The sequence below is a fragment of the Melozone crissalis genome, unplaced genomic scaffold, assembly GCF_028551555.1.
Source record: "Melozone crissalis strain CALT ecotype California unplaced genomic scaffold, PUWL_Pcris_2 ptg000034l_1, whole genome shotgun sequence".
Classification (NCBI taxonomy): Eukaryota; Metazoa; Chordata; class Aves; order Passeriformes; family Passerellidae; genus Melozone; species Melozone crissalis.
This window is the reverse complement of record NW_026535812.1, coordinates 25,934,258-25,949,358: the sequence shown is the minus strand read 5'-3', so window position 1 is coordinate 25,949,358 and position 15,101 is coordinate 25,934,258. Positions and strand designations below refer to the sequence as shown.

The window sequence follows — 15,101 nt, the reverse complement described above, 5'->3', positions numbered from 1 at the left end:
TGCCTAAGTTTTAGCAATTATTTGAAAAGAGAATCAGCACAGGAGCTGCTTCCTGGAATGCCCAGCACCTGAAACCACTTGTGCTGCCCCAGAAATGAGTGCTCCCTCATTTCCACCCTGCAACGCAAAACGGGGACCGGCAGGGCAGCACAACCCTCAGCCAGGTGTTGGGACACGGAACAGCGTGCCAAACTTCCCAAGTAATCCACAAGATATATCAAGATATATATAACTAAACAGAGTATATGGAATGAAAGCTAGATCTTCCCTTTGTCTTCAAAGAAGGACTAACACAGAAAGAAAATAAACATAATAATGTGAATTATCCAGTCACTGCGGATGACCGTTTAAAATAAGATTTCTTCATATATTTGGATGAGCATTAGCATGGTTAACACCAAGAACTGTTTTTTTCATTTATGACTTATGGACTAAAATGGGTAAGGTTTTTATAAAGTTACGAGTCTCAAACCAGGAGCTCTCCTAGCTTTGAAAAAGTATATTTGTAACATATATACCTTTACTGACTAGTATCACTGCTAAATCTTTAACAAAATCTTAATTTCTTTTACATATCAATAATTTTCAGTAAGTTATAAATAGTCTCACTAGAAATCTCATTTACTCTAGCTATTAAATTTTACATTATCTGCTCCTTTGCAGTAGCATAATTTCATTGATTTTCCATTTCCACAAAGTCTTCCAGTAACAGACAAAAAACAAAATGCAAACTATAGAACATAGAATAAAGAAGTAGAGCCCCCCACCACTTCTAATAAAAATTAAATTTTATCTAATATTATAACATACTATTGGTAATGTCAGGGCTGAGAGAGACAGTGATGGCAGCATCTGTGAAAATAACATTCCATGACTGGAAAAGTCTTCATCAAAGGAATGGCTGTCAAAGCATTATACCTTATATATATTATACATTATATCAGGTACATCCTCTGCAGTGTGAGGGGATGGCAAGAGTCCCTGGCATCACCCCTCCTGCTGGAAAGGCTGCCATGTCAGTTAGAGCCGCAGTTTGCAGAGACAAACATTTATTCTAAATGAAAATGTGATCCACAATTTCCTCATAAATTTCACTCACATCAAACTTTCAGTTTTGATATGCCAGTACAATTCAGCCTGCTTTATCTCTTTAGAAATTACATTTTAAGTAACAGTAGGCATTTCTTTTCATCATCTTTTCTTCATCATTCATTTTGCTTCATTTGCAAAAAAATATTTTACCCAATCTCTGAAGCAAAAGGACTTATATTTCTGTTTAAACATATACAATAGAATGAGTGAAACATGAAATGGGAAATGCAGTATCAAAACCAAACGTGAAAACCAAAAAACCTTCTGTGAAGAATTCCCCCACAAAATTCTGTCTGTCAGCTCCAAAAGGCTAACCTTCCTAACCTTTTCTACATTCCCCACAGAGCTGCACGATGATGCCCACACAGCACAGGTTTACTGCAGCACTGATTTACTGATGCAAAGCCTGCTTTGAGTCCAGAGACACCCAGTGCAGGTGAGGGCATCCACAGGATGGAGCTGCCTGTGTGCTCCGAGATAAACCACACGCCAACATCAGAAACGCTGCTTTTCCTCAAACAGTCTGACCAAGCAGACAATCCAAAGCCTTTCTCATATGCCACTCACTTCTATTCGTGAAGCATTTGAAAATACAGGATTTTAAGAAACTTCTAAAACAACTTTGCCATTTCTACCTTAAGATTACAAAAGGCTGCTTAGGCAAACAAACAAACACCCAAGAATTCAGTTTTGTTCTTTTTTTTCTTTCATCATTTTTTAAAAAAGGTGACTCACAGCCCACATTGGTCAGATGATTTTATCCGGTGAAGAGACCTTGGAAATATGGTCTGAAAATCTAACAAACTCTAGCTGGGTAAGGTGCCTTCCTTGTACATACCTCTATGTGCTCTATCTCCAAAAGCCTTTGGGGAGTTGCTGCAGTTTGTACAAAATACAGCCAGCTTTTGCCAGTGGCAGAAGCGTATTCAAAGAGCAACCTGTATTCTTTTCAGGGATTTTGAACTCCTGCTGCTGGCAGCAATCAATCAGGAATCAGCAGCAACTGCCTGTGATATTTTGGTGATAAAGTCTGCGCTGATCCATGGGAACACAAAAGGGTGTAAAAGCTTGCATGGTAAGAAACAACATCCATGAAGCAATATTTTATTACTGTACACGGCCTGTTTCAATACACAGAAGTTTTTTCACGGACAAGAACAGATGCTGAAACGAAGCCCAGGAAAGAAGGCCCAGAGAAATTTCGCGATTTCCGAAGAGCCGCGGTCGGCAGCACAACAGGAACCGCGCTTCCTCCAGCCCAGGTCAGCTCCCAGCGATTCCCGCTTCCTGCTGCGCTCAGGGGCCTCACAGTGGCAGTGACAACTAGGAAAATACATCAGGCAAGAAGTTTTAAAACTTCTTTAAAAGCCTACACAAAATTTAAGGCTCACAGTTCAGACACTATTTTCAATAATTGCTTGACGGAGGACTATTACTGCATTTTGTAATGATTACACCTTTTCTCACCAATCCATCACTGGAAAACAGGAATATAGGACATTTAATAAAAAACCCAGCAGACAGACAAGGAAAATTGATCACAGGTAGGACAAAATGATTACTTGTGGTACAAGAAAAAATTCAAAAGTACCATGGAAGGATCCTGCTAGTCTCTAACCTGGAAGACTGTCAGAATAATGCATCCAAAAATTATCAGCGACAGAGCAATACCTAATAAACAAAAAGGAACATTTTGATCATGCAAACAGAGAGGGGTCAGCAGACATGAGAGAAACGAGTCCCTGCAGGAAAAGCTGTGTCTGAACCTGCAGCTCTGCTGCTGCGCTTGCGCTGTGACTGCTGATGCGCATGCTGTGAACCTTGAGGACATGCCAGCAGCCAACTCCTCTTTCACATCCCCCTTTATCTTGCATTATTTTCTGGTGACACTCTAAGCAGTTATTTCAGTTTTAACACAATATATTCTGCTCAATTCTCTTAGCAAGTCTGTGTCTGTCTGCAGTGCAGCTTCCATTACATTTGTCTTTAAAATAGTTATAGGTCGGGGAAACTGCAGGTCAGTGCAGTGTTCTCAAGTTTTCCATTCTTGAAGAGTTCTCTAGGTCTGGACTTTGAGTTAAAGAAAATAAAAAGATCCACAAACAAACAAGCAAAGAAACTAATAACCCCCAAATGTCTCCACCCTACATCATGCTGACCTCTCTCTCCCTAAATGAAGAGGGAAAATGCCACCAGTCTTTACGTTGAAATTCAGCCTACATGACATTTCCTTTGGATTTAATTGCTTTGATACAATTTGTATCTCCCAATCAAGCAAGGCCCCGGAGCACCAAGCACTGTGACAAAGAAGCTCTTGCCCTGCAATAGGCCCAATAGACATCAAAAAGACAGAATGCTCAACTTCAGCCAAAGCATCCAAAAGGAAACAAGCCAAAGCCCAACCACGGACTCTTCCAACACTATCTGAAGGAGTGAGCAGCAAAAATCTTGAAAGTAAGACTTTACAGATTCTATATTGTCAAGCCTATTTAAAATTGAACACATCCATAACCTTCAGAAGCAGACATTTCTCCACACTGTCATTCACTAATTATGGAGTAAAGATGGTCAGGCAGACCAGCTTTTAGATATTGACTATAGCAGCTCACAAACGTGATAAAAATAAACCTACTATTCATTTTCTTTCTTTGCGCAACCCAAACCATTTGTAAAGACAAAACCCGTTCAGCTGGGATCAGAGAAAAGGTCTAGTTTTCATGGTAGCATTCGTAATTAACACCTGCATCAATTCTATAGATATCTTTCAAGAATATGCTAATTGTTACTACTTCCTAATCATTAATGCATAAAGCAATTGTATTTTCAGCTCATCTAATGAGATTAATGTATGACAGTTATTATCCATTAATGCACAAGTACTCAAGGACTTTGGGTTTAACACTATGACTAAGGACTAGCTTAAGACAAATTTCATTAAACCAATAATTCCATGCGCACATTATCGATTCTTTATCTTAAAATTGTACATAAGTCCAATATATGAAATTCTACATCAACACAGTAGTTTGTACAGGACAGCTACCACTGATTCCTTAAGTAATTTAGAAATGCATACAGCAAAATTCAAATTCTGCTTCTAGACAGCCCTTTACAAGAATTTTCTTAAATATTTCCTCAAAGGAAATTCTTCTTGTAAATACTTCTAGGGTCAGTGCAGTCTTGCTTAAGATTTCTTCACTGATGTTTCACTGATACTTTAGGATACAAAATGTAGCTTGTATCCTAACTCAGATAACTCAACAGGAGGGGGAACTGGATCACATCCTGCAAATCAAATGCGTCCCTGAAGCAATTTTATTCCATATCTGCTTCAGTCCTCAGATTTTATTAAGCTCCACATTAACCACCAAATCCTTTAAAGCAGCACTGATGACATGATTTTTAGATTCTGAATAAAACAGTCTGTTCATCACGGAAAGACACCATCTCAGACCAGAAAATGAATAAATACCAGCCTTTGTCAGAAACTCTGTAGCTGGTTCTACTGCCAGATTCAGAGAGGAGCAGCTCATGGATCCTTGGTAGTTTTTAAATGGAACTCCAACATCATCATCATTAAATCAGCACTTGAGGAGCAATCAAACAGACCCCTACTGCTGTCAATTACAGGCTGAAAATTCAGTTTTGATGTGTGCATTCCAATCTCAGAACTTCTTAAGTGTCTCTAAAATGAGTTATAAATGTGAGCTATGGTTGAATTTCTGACAAATAAACTTCAGTGGTGCATCACAGCTTCTTGCCTGTTAAGAAATCTTTAATGCACTCAATTTTGGATAAAAGCCATTGGCAATAATACATCCTGATACTGTCTAGCAGATTACAATTTATTTTTAATAAAGGAATAATGGCAAGGGGAAGAGTTCAGGCTCCAAGCCCCACTGGAAACAGGGAACAAAAAAAAAATCACTTAAGGTGTGGACTAAATGCTCCAAAAGCGCCATGAATGTGTGAAATGTCTCTCTCTGCTGCCCAAGGCCAAAGCCAGCAGGGATGCACGGCCTCCTTCTCTATGACAAATGCTGTACAGGACCGAGCACAATGTAAATTACCAATGTAAAATAACAACGGTCTCCACAGAATTAACAGAAATGCTTTTCAAGGAAAGACCATATTAGAAAATCACTTCAGCAGTTCAGCTATCTTAGTACTATTTGCTTTGCCATTCTCAGGAAAAAAGTTTTTCATTGTACTTGTATTACTTTTTATAGTATTTATATTATTTATGTTACTCTTCTGCTGTCCTGTTGAACACACTTAGTTGTATTAAACTGATCCTGTGTTAAATCAAGTTCTATTCCAACAGAAACCAGTAAAAAAAATCTGAACATTTTGAGCAAATGAAATATTGTAAGTAATTAGCTTCCTTATCCCTGAGCAGAACTTTCTGGCAAATACGTCCTGATATGGCAAATGTTTACTGTAACATTTTAAAAATAACAGTGATAAAGATAACAGTGGCAAAAGTTTCACAAATCTGTTTATGAGAGTCTGACCAAGAAGATCCCTACACACATTGAGAAAATATGAAACCCTCAGTCTTCATTTGAAATATGAGGCTGCGCCACCCAAACTAAGTTGGTATAAAGTAATACTTGAAACATTCTTTTTACAGAATATGTGTACATGGCCCAGCATGTAGTTCAACATGCAACTGACATTCCCTGCTCACGGCCTAACAGCAGGCAGAGGGCTAGTCTCCACAGAAATGCTTTTTATCACAAATAAATCACACTTACATTTTTTTCCACACATGCTCACACAGAAAAATGCTTTAGATAACATTGCTGCAAGTGTGCGTTCATTAGCCTGTTTTCCAGCCCCCACTTATGTGGTTTGGTATTTAATTACAGGGTGGAGTGGTCCCCAGGCTACTTATGTTTCTTCCAGTCACAGCCAGAAAATTTCTGCAGGAACTGACATGCAGGACTGCAACCGCTCCAAGTTGTAGCTGGCTCCCCATCAACAAGGTTAGCTCACTGTTCATTGAAACTCACACTAGTACTTCTGTTAAATAATTATTTAAGATGTGTTTTAATACAACAAATTGCATTCTAAACTTCAACAGATAATAAAGGCTTTAATAGGACCTATTATGTCTATTTACTTTTAATTGGTTACTCAATTTTTTTTTTTGCTAATGCCAAGAAACAAGTCTTTATCATTATGCTGGAAAGCAATGGCTTTTTTTTTTTCCTTGAGTATAGGAATATAGGAAAATGTAACTTTGTATGCCTAGTTTAATCAAATATGACTTTCAGCACATCACCTATTATTTTATTGCACACAGCTTTAAATGCTGCTTCCCATAATCAATCTTAAATTGTATTTTCACCTGAAGAATATTACACCACTTGTTAAATACTATCATTCACATGAGAGCATTTTATAGCTAAATACCACTCCCCAAAGCATTGGGGTATAACAAAATACACTAAAGGTACAAAGAAATGCATTATTCCAATTAATTTTTATATAAATGAGAGAAGTTCTACTGGACAGATAAAACTGGGGAAATAAAACAAATATTAACTTAGGTAAGAAATTACATGCACAATGCATATTATATTTTATATTTAAAAGGATGTTATTAATCAGAGTGTTACTATTGACAGGATTTGGAAAAAAAATAAAACCACTTGGAGTCTTTTACCTATGCTTTCCATTTACTAAAGGCCTTTTATTTTTGGCCTAAGCAACAAGAATCCATTGACTTGGAAAACTTTGTCTCTAGGTCAGAAATGCATGACAGGAAGGTGAAACCACATGAGCTCATTTTGATATTAGTCAAAAGACACAGAGCATACAAAGATTATATTATGCAATTTTTAGCCAGAGGTATCTGAAAACACTCCCTAGCCAAACCCTAGCAAGAATTTCTATTGAATAATTATTTATGAATGGTCTGTTACACTGCTCCCGTCAGTCAGCTTCTTCTCTGTAGCTTGTTCTATTGAGAAAAATACCTGCAAAGTGCAGGGACATGAGATCTTCTCATTTAGGTGATAAACCAGATTAATAACAAACTTCTAAGTTTGGACCCTGGGACATATGCACACAGTATCATAAACAACGTACAGCGACATACAGAAAAGTATTTACACACTTTGCTGTTAGCTCAGAGTGTGACAAAAGGCAAAAATCTAAACTCTGCAGAGTTATTCAGAGACTGGGCTCTTGAGTAATCCGCTAGAGATTCCAAACTCACAAGGCAAAGAAATCATTATACAATCAAGTAATTTTTTTTTTCACTTTTTTAAACAGCTTTGTCTCTTTTTCCCCTCACACACTGTTTCTATGACATTTATGAGGGCTGAATACCCACACATGGGTGAACATATGTGAACTCAAGATTTTACCCTTCTGAACAAGAAGGCTGTTGTGAGCAAGTAAATGACGTCCTGGAGCCCCGGCAGTTTAACTCCCTCAATATCCTCAGGTAGATGCTTCATCAGTAAATGTTTTATTTCATTAGCAAACATTTTATCTTATTTACCAAGTTAATGCAGTATTACTTAGTTTGCAATGAGTCTGTGGCTGACTTACAGAATCTACCAAAATAAGGCACTGCTGCCTTACCACTTACTACAGCTATTACGTATTTTCAGGCCTATTAAACGGCTTTCAATCAAGCGTCAATTGTCGTAAATAAAACGCTCTGGCGAAAATGCCTGGCCAGAAGAGATGTCGGCAGTTGTGTTACCGCACTTCCCAAAGCCCGCCGCTGAACAAGGCGGCTCCTGCGCGTCCCCGCGGACGGGGATGCTTCGGACACAGCGGCCGGGGCCGGGCCGGGCAACTCCCACCCGTGCACAGCCCCTTCCACCTCCGGCAGGTCACGGGCACGCAGAGCTCTGCGCCCACGTCCCAGAAACTCCCTGAAATAACTGGCTTTCAACTTTTTCTCACAAAAGTTAAGTTTCAGAATCTCGGACGAGTGGCCAAGGAAAGAAATTCGTTATCAACAAATACGGCAGGACATCTCCCTGCCTCTCTCCTCCCGCCGGGAAGGGATTTCCCCCCGGAACGCCGCACACAGCCCGGAGCCGAGGCCACCCCGCCGCCCTCCGGCGCAGCCCGCGATGCCCCGCGATGCCCCGGCCGCTTCCCCGCCGCACTCACTTGAGGAAGTAGCGCTGCCCGGTCTGCGTGAGCGCCATCTCCCAGCCCGGCGGCAGCGGCCGCTCGTCCGTGACATCGCAGGAGCGCTGCCGGAGGTGCCCGTGCTGCGGCGCCGCGCCCGCGCCCGGCAGCGAGGCGGGCGACGAGTGCGAGCGGACGTGCACGGGCGGCAGGCGCGGCGCGGGCCCGCCCGAGTCCGTGCTCGACTGCCGCGAGTGCGAGCCCGAGTCGGGCTCCCTGAAGAAGGACTCGGGCAGGATCTTCTTCCGCCAGGAGCTGGGCCTGGGGTTCATCACCGCGTTGAAAAGCGCCTCCAGCTCCGTGTCCAGGTCCTGCGTGACGTGGATGACCTGCTGGCCCGGCGGCGGGGCCGCGGGGTTCATCGTGCGCCCCTCTGGCCCGGCGGCGGGCGCAGCCGTCCCGGGACGGGCGGTGGCCGGGGCCGGCCCCGCTGCCGGGCCGCCGCTGAGGAGGTGCCCTGAGGGGCGGGCGGGCTCGGCGGGAGCAGGGCGGGCTCGGCGGGCGGACGGAGCCTCTGCGCCCCCGCCAGCCGCGCCGGTGTCCCGGGCGGGCGGGGCGGCCGGGCAGCGGCGGGCCGGGGCCGTGCCGGGCCGGGACGGGGCAGTGCCGACAGCTCCAGCCCGGCCCCCGCGCCGCCCCGCCCGCAGTTATGCAACCGCCGCGGAAACTTTGGGCACGGGCCGGCCCCGGAGGCCATGGCGGCCCGCCCCGCCCGCGCCCCCTCTCGCGTCGCGCTCGCCGTGCCGCTCGCAGCACCCATCGGGGCACCCATCGGCTGCGCTCGGCTCCGGGCTGGGCTCGGCCCGGGCAGCCTTCGGAGCGCTCTGTCTCTGCCCAGCTAGGGAGCTTTGCTCCAAAACCGTTGTTCAGAAAGTTAATGGGCGATACTAATTTCTGAAAGCAAAATGATGCTTAAATTAGTTCACGTACAAGTTGAATTGCGCGATTTAGTGATGCTATAGCTATGGGGAGGAATTAAGCATTTGTAGTGACATACACAAATAAGGTTTGGCCTTTTGCTGGCAAGTAGGAGTCCTGTGCAGAGCTGTATGTTACGTCCTTCCAGCTCACCGTCCACAGGGTAGTTTCAAATGCAGGCACGATGTATTGTGGATCTCTGCTGACTGCCCATTCAGTCATTTGTCTTTGATTTAGCCTGTACTAGACATGACAGCTGTCATCAAAGTGCATACCTGAGGTTTTCTATAATTAATAAATACAATTGTTGTTTTAATCTTGTCTCATTGTTTGGAGCGTTTGGAATAACTTTTGCATAGCAATGTGACTGAAAATTGTCTAAATTCAGAAGCTGCGTATATAAAGAATAATATTGTTCACGTTCCAACACTTAAGTGTTGGTTTCTACAGAGGGAAGCATCCAGTGTTTTTATGGCTACACACATAGAGATATCACACATTGGCTAAATGAACACAACTGTATTTTAGCAATGCATTTGTTATGTGTTTTGGACAGACTCCAGGCTATGCTGATTGATAAGAATACACCCCCCTCAGTAATCAGAATCTACACTAGAAGAAAAGTCTTAAATAATGTTTTTCTGAACTTTATTCCTTATTTCTTTAAAATAAGCACGAACTTCTCTAAAGTTGCATTTGGCTTCTCTAGTGGAAAATGTGGGCCTGACTGAACCATCCTTGTCCCTCAAATGAATGTTACATATAATGTTGATTATGTAGATTCTCAGAGTTGGAGTTTAAACCTGTACACAAACCACAGCTAGGTCTGTGAAACAGATCCTGTGCATTTCCTGATGGCTTTACTTCAACAAATATTCCTTGTCAGTTACATTTCGTCACATTTCCTGTTCACATTTCCATTGGCTTAGCAGATCTCAAGATTTGTTTTATTGTTCTTTGTTTTTGTGAGGGTCTGGCGGTTTTGTTGCTTTGAGGGGTTTTCTTTTTTTTTTTTTTTTCTATTTTTCCTGACATCTGCTGTGTTTCTGGTCAGGAAACCCAGTACTCCTGAGACTTATGTTTCACTTCCCAAAGAATTTTTGTACCTTTCTTCTACTACTCCGTACTGGTTCCTTGCTGCAACAAGCTCAAAGAGCAGTGCTAATCACAGTACCTGCTCCAGGTATATGCAGACATCACATATCATTTTTTCTTTCCTGCAATATTCCTATTTCAATCCTTTGCATATGAGATTCTGGGTATGTGTGCCTGTGGTTATTGCACAGATAATGATCTGAACACGAGTGATTTTTCATACAGCCTTTAAAAGGGCTTTTGTTGCTTCCAGGGCTCTGTTTCTTTGAGTAAAGACAAACCACACACCTGTTCCGTTCCTTCCCAGGTGACATGTCCATTCAAGGGAAGGCTTTGACAGTCTCATGCATGGGGCCATCTCATCTCTGTAATTAGACCACTTTCATAAGCATGGCATCTCATGGGTGAGTACATACACATCTGTCCCAAACGTAAGCCACATTTATTACAGTTAGAACTGTCTTCTTCAACAAGATGTGTTTCAGCTGCACTTTTTTACTGAATAATACAATTATCTGCTATTGTACCACTTGGTATAGGCTAAAGGATTTTTCTCCAATAATTTGAAAATGATTAAAACTGTAAGAATAAATTTTCATAGTATTGTTGTCATTAGTCTTTGTTTAGAAATACTAACTACCTTCTTTGGACAAAAAAATATGCCCACCAGCTTTCAGGGCAAGTGACTCAATATGCTCAAGTCTGTGGAAGACAAGGACATTTCCATCACAATGGGGTTGCATTAAGTGATAAAGGAACCAAATTACAAGTATGATGTAGAAAGCTCCTTATCATTATTTCTTTGTTCTCATTGCAAGACTTTACATTGTAAAAAAATAAGTCAATAACATTATTTTATCTCAATTTCCCATGATGTTCAAATGTTTTTGAATAGTACAGAGATTTTGTGTTCATCTGAATAATTTATTTTACTCAGAATCCCCAAGGAAAACCCTCCCCCTTCTCAGTTAGCACATGCTTCAGGATATGACCCACGTGTAGACTGTGATGCCAATCAGCTCTAGAGCAGCTGGATTTTTTTAAATGTTTACAAGAGAAAAAGGCAAATGTGTTTAGATTCATCAGGCAATAGTGAGATGACACAAAAAGTTTCAAAGATCTCTATCTAAACCTTCTGCTTTGCTGCCCTGAGTTCCAGACTATGGCTGTAGTGAGGAGAGATAGAATGAGGGAAACCACTCACCTATGTATTGGCTAATCTTGTGTTTCACCTGAAAACAGAGATCAATTACATAAAAAATACCAGTCAAAAATCCCAAGTAGTAATATTTGATCACATTTAATTACCATGTCCTATATATGAAGATGATCGTGTGAAAAAGGTCACCACATATAGATGTGTGAAGCTGGCGGCCAAGGATATTTGGCCAGTATATACTGGCTCAAGGTCCTGGCACAGGAAAACAGTTCATCTGATCCAGATGTTTATTTTTCCTCAAAATGTATTTGTGAGCAGTGTTTTGAGTTGTTTTACAAACTGCTTAGCAAGACAGCAGAGGAGAACCAAGGTTATTTCATGTTGCGCACTATTCTTCTGCAGTGGTTCATCTTCATCTCCCCCAACGCCTGCTCCAGCTGCTGGATAAGGTGAAGAAGGGTAGCAGGGTCAGTTTGCAACACCTGGGCAGTTTGATCTTCATTTTGAGTAAGATGTAGCTTCATAGTCACAGCAGGCTTGATCTGCTGTCTCAAACTTCTGCTTGCAAGCTGCAGTAGGGGTTCCGTGGAACAGGAACACAAAAATGACCATTGGTTATCAAAGTTTGTTCTTAACAGTTCTCAAGAGCTTTGTAGAACCTGTTCACACTAATGTTCAGAAACCCTTTGCATCCACATTAAAGATACACACAAGCTACTATTGTGTTTTATAATTAATACTAACCCGCTTTAATCTATGCTTTCATAATATTTCTGAAAATAAGGTAATAATCTAGACCAAATATGTTTAGTATATGTTAATATTTTAAAAACATAATAGAACCATGAATTCAATTTTCATCAGGCAACAAGTGCTTTGCATCATTGCATATCTTGTTCATTTCACAGCTGGCTGTCTGTGGGACACTAACAAAGTCATGCCACTTTTAAATACATGAAGTACTGCTGCCTCAATTGTTTTTAGATTGTTTAGTAGGTTTTAATTATGGAAAAAAAATGTGAAGGAAAGGATGGAATACTAAAAACATCAGAGCAGTCACCTGTACATCCAGTCTCCACTCCAGACTGTGGTAGCTGGGAAGCCTTGGTGCCAGCTCTCCAAGAATGCTCCTGATCTCTTTCCTGTTGTCGAGGTACAGCTGGAGCAAGGATTTGTTCAATTCATCTGAGAATCCCAAAACATTAATGGAATCTTGGAAGTCAACCTCAGAAATCTAGAAATAGCAATTTAGGCCAGGTAATCACCATTATTTCCTGAGAACCAAATAAAACTGTAACTAAACATCACTTATGCTATGGTGCAGTTATTTATTTATTTTCCTGCAGGTATGTCCAAGTACAATTCTACACCTCGGACAAAACAAATATCCAGGTTTTAAAGGATCTGCAAATGTTGATGTATTACTGCAGATTTGTATGAGATTCAGAAGCAGTTTTTTTTAAGAACATTCAACCCCATCACATGTAAGCCTTCACATCAAAGACCAAAACAGCGTGAGAGAGCACCTCAGTTGTGTCACAAGGCACGACATGCTGTATGAATCCATCTGTGAGGGTGCTGCTATGCCACTGATAACCAGACTACAAATACAATAATCACCCAGCAGTGATCTGCACATGGGCAGCACACAGCACAATGCTCAGGCTCCTGGCCCAAGGGCAGGAGAAGCTTCACAGGCCTTTGTGCTTACTGCACCAGCCTGGCCCAGCACTGGGGAAGCTGCTGGCGAGTCCACAGAACACGCCATTGTACCTCTGCAATGCAGCACCCCGCAGTAACAGTCTGTAACCAACCACATCCTACCACAGCACACTGTAACCTGCCACTCAAGGCCCCTTGTTTCAAGGAAAGGCTCTGCACCATTTCCATTCCCTCCTCACCTACTCCTGGGAGCAACACTTGCCTGAGTTTCATCAGGCATTCCTTGTCTCTGCACTCCTCCATGTAGTCATTGCTCAAATACTCTACTATGTCAATAGTTACTAGTCTTTCTGATGGAAACAGTAATTGTCCAACTACTAATCATTTAGTACCTGCTTATACCCACTCAAACTTTTGGTGCCAAGAGCTGAAAAAGCCCTCAAACCCACCACACTGGACAAAGACAAGGAATGCTGAACAGGGGGCTAGTCTAGCCGACATCCTGTGCAGTAGCTGAACAACAAACTCTTCATTTGAGTTTTATTATTTAGAGTTTATCCTGAAGTAAGCTTCTCTATATGCAATAAATTACACTATTAAAATGTTAAGTTTTAGCGTCAGACACTGAATACAAATTCCAGAGTCATACATGTAGACACAATGCTTCAATAAGACAACAGCATGAGACACCTTTTTCTGAAATTAAAATAATACACGTCATTAAATTTTGAGCTATCTTTTCCCCATTCACCAGTATCTTTAGAGGCCTAAGTGTCCAGAAGACATCTCTAGAATATCCCCAAATTCCTCATGAAAAAGTATACTTGCCATGAGTTTGGAACTCTCAGTAAGAAGATACACTAGTCCTTCTACCCCGTGCTGAATGATGTCAATGCTAATGTTCAGCTTTCCTTTAAAGAAAGCACAAAGTGCTTTTACTTGCCAACTGTCGCAGCAGCGAGACTCAAAGCTGCAAAGTTATCAAATGCTTAATGTGCAAAATATGCTTAGAAAAAGAAGAGGGTGTCACGCCTTTCAAATAATAATGTACAGCATATTAGCACAAAAAACTAAGAAAAACACAAACCAATTTCTTATGGCATGGTACAGAGAACGGTTTGTGTCGGAAAAGGGGTGTCCGCAGCCCTCCCCACCCCGGGCACGAAGCACCGACCCCGCGGTGCTGGAGCTCCATGCCGCCAGCCCTTTCCCTCGGCCCCTCTCCGCCGTGCCCCGGGGGCTTGGCACTCCTTCGTGGCCGGCGCAGAGCCCACCGTTTTCCCGCCCTCCTGCCGCGAAATCACCACGGCCCGGCCGGTCCCCCCGCTCCCCGGCCGGTGACCGCGCTCCCTGGCCTGCTTCCCCCGCTCCCTGGCCTGCTCCCCACGCTCCCCATGGCCTGGCCCGCTCCCCCTCTCCCCGGCCCGCTCCCCCTCTCCCCGGCCCGCTCCCCGCTCCCCGGGCGCTCCCCGCTCCCCGGCCTGCTTGCCCCGCTCCCCGGGCCGCTCCCCCTCTCCCCGGCCCGCTTCCCCTCTCCCCGGCCCGCTCCCCGGCCCGCTCCTCCTCTCCCCCTCTCCCCGGCCCGCTCCCCCTCTCCCCGGCCCGCTCCCCGCTCCCCATGGCCCGGCCTGCTTCTCCCGCTCCCCCCGGCCGCGCTCCCCGTCCCAGTCCCTCCGCTCCCCGCGCTGCCCGGCCGGTCACCCCGCTCCCCGGCCCGGTCTCCCCGCGGCCCGGCTCTCACTGGCGGCGGACTCGCAGGCCCGCGGTGCCGCTCCCCGCCGCAGCTGCTCCAGCGCCAGGCGCCCCAGCTCGCCGACGGCTGCAAGGACACAGAGAGAACAGACCCCGCTGCAGCCCCGACCCGGCTCGGTTCCGCCCGCCCGCGGACCCGCCGCGGCCCCGACCTGCGCCGCCGGCCCGCGGCAAACAGCCCAGGTGAGCCCGGTGCTCCGCCGACAGCACCAGCAGCATCGCCGCGGCTCCGCCACCAACCGGGAAGGGGCGGCGCCCCGCA

At 43.9% G+C, this 15,101-nt stretch overlaps 2 protein-coding genes across 2 annotated transcripts in view; both read right to left on the bottom strand.

Annotated features, from left to right (window-relative positions):
- Positions 1 to 8,615, bottom strand: part of WWTR1 (WW domain containing transcription regulator 1) — a 41,130-nt gene extending 32,515 nt beyond the window's left edge. The window contains exon 1 of the mRNA XM_054282422.1: positions 8,233 to 8,615. Within this exon, the coding sequence (XP_054138397.1) occupies positions 8,233 to 8,615 (383 nt within the window). The remainder of the gene's footprint in view (positions 1 to 8,232) is intronic.
- Positions 8,616 to 11,550: 2,935 nt separating this feature from the next.
- On the bottom strand, positions 11,551 to 15,069 carry COMMD2 (COMM domain containing 2). Its single transcript, XM_054282672.1, has 5 exons — positions 14,992 to 15,069; positions 14,829 to 14,906; positions 13,916 to 13,998; positions 12,486 to 12,659; positions 11,551 to 11,994 (listed from the first exon to the last, which is right to left on the bottom strand). Exons 1-5 carry the CDS (start codon positions 15,056 to 15,058, stop codon positions 11,797 to 11,799), a joined length of 600 nt encoding a protein of 199 aa, XP_054138647.1. The 5' UTR covers positions 15,059 to 15,069; the 3' UTR covers positions 11,551 to 11,796.
- Positions 15,070 to 15,101: the final 32 nt, after the last annotated feature.

Bases quoted from the DNA above. Each gene is read 5' to 3' on its own strand.
- COMMD2 (XM_054282672.1), bottom strand. From the start codon at position 15,058: ATGCTGCTGGTGCTGTCGGCGGAGCACCGGGCTCACCTGGGCTGTTTG. The intron at 13,999-14,828 runs GTGAGAGCCGGG...CTTTCTTTAAAG, and splicing joins GGCCTGCGAGTCCGCCGCCA to GAAAGCTGAACATTAGCATT. The intron at 11,995-12,485 runs GTGACTGCTCTG...CCCCTACTGCAG, and splicing joins AGTGGAGACTGGATGTACAG to CTTGCAAGCAGAAGTTTGAG.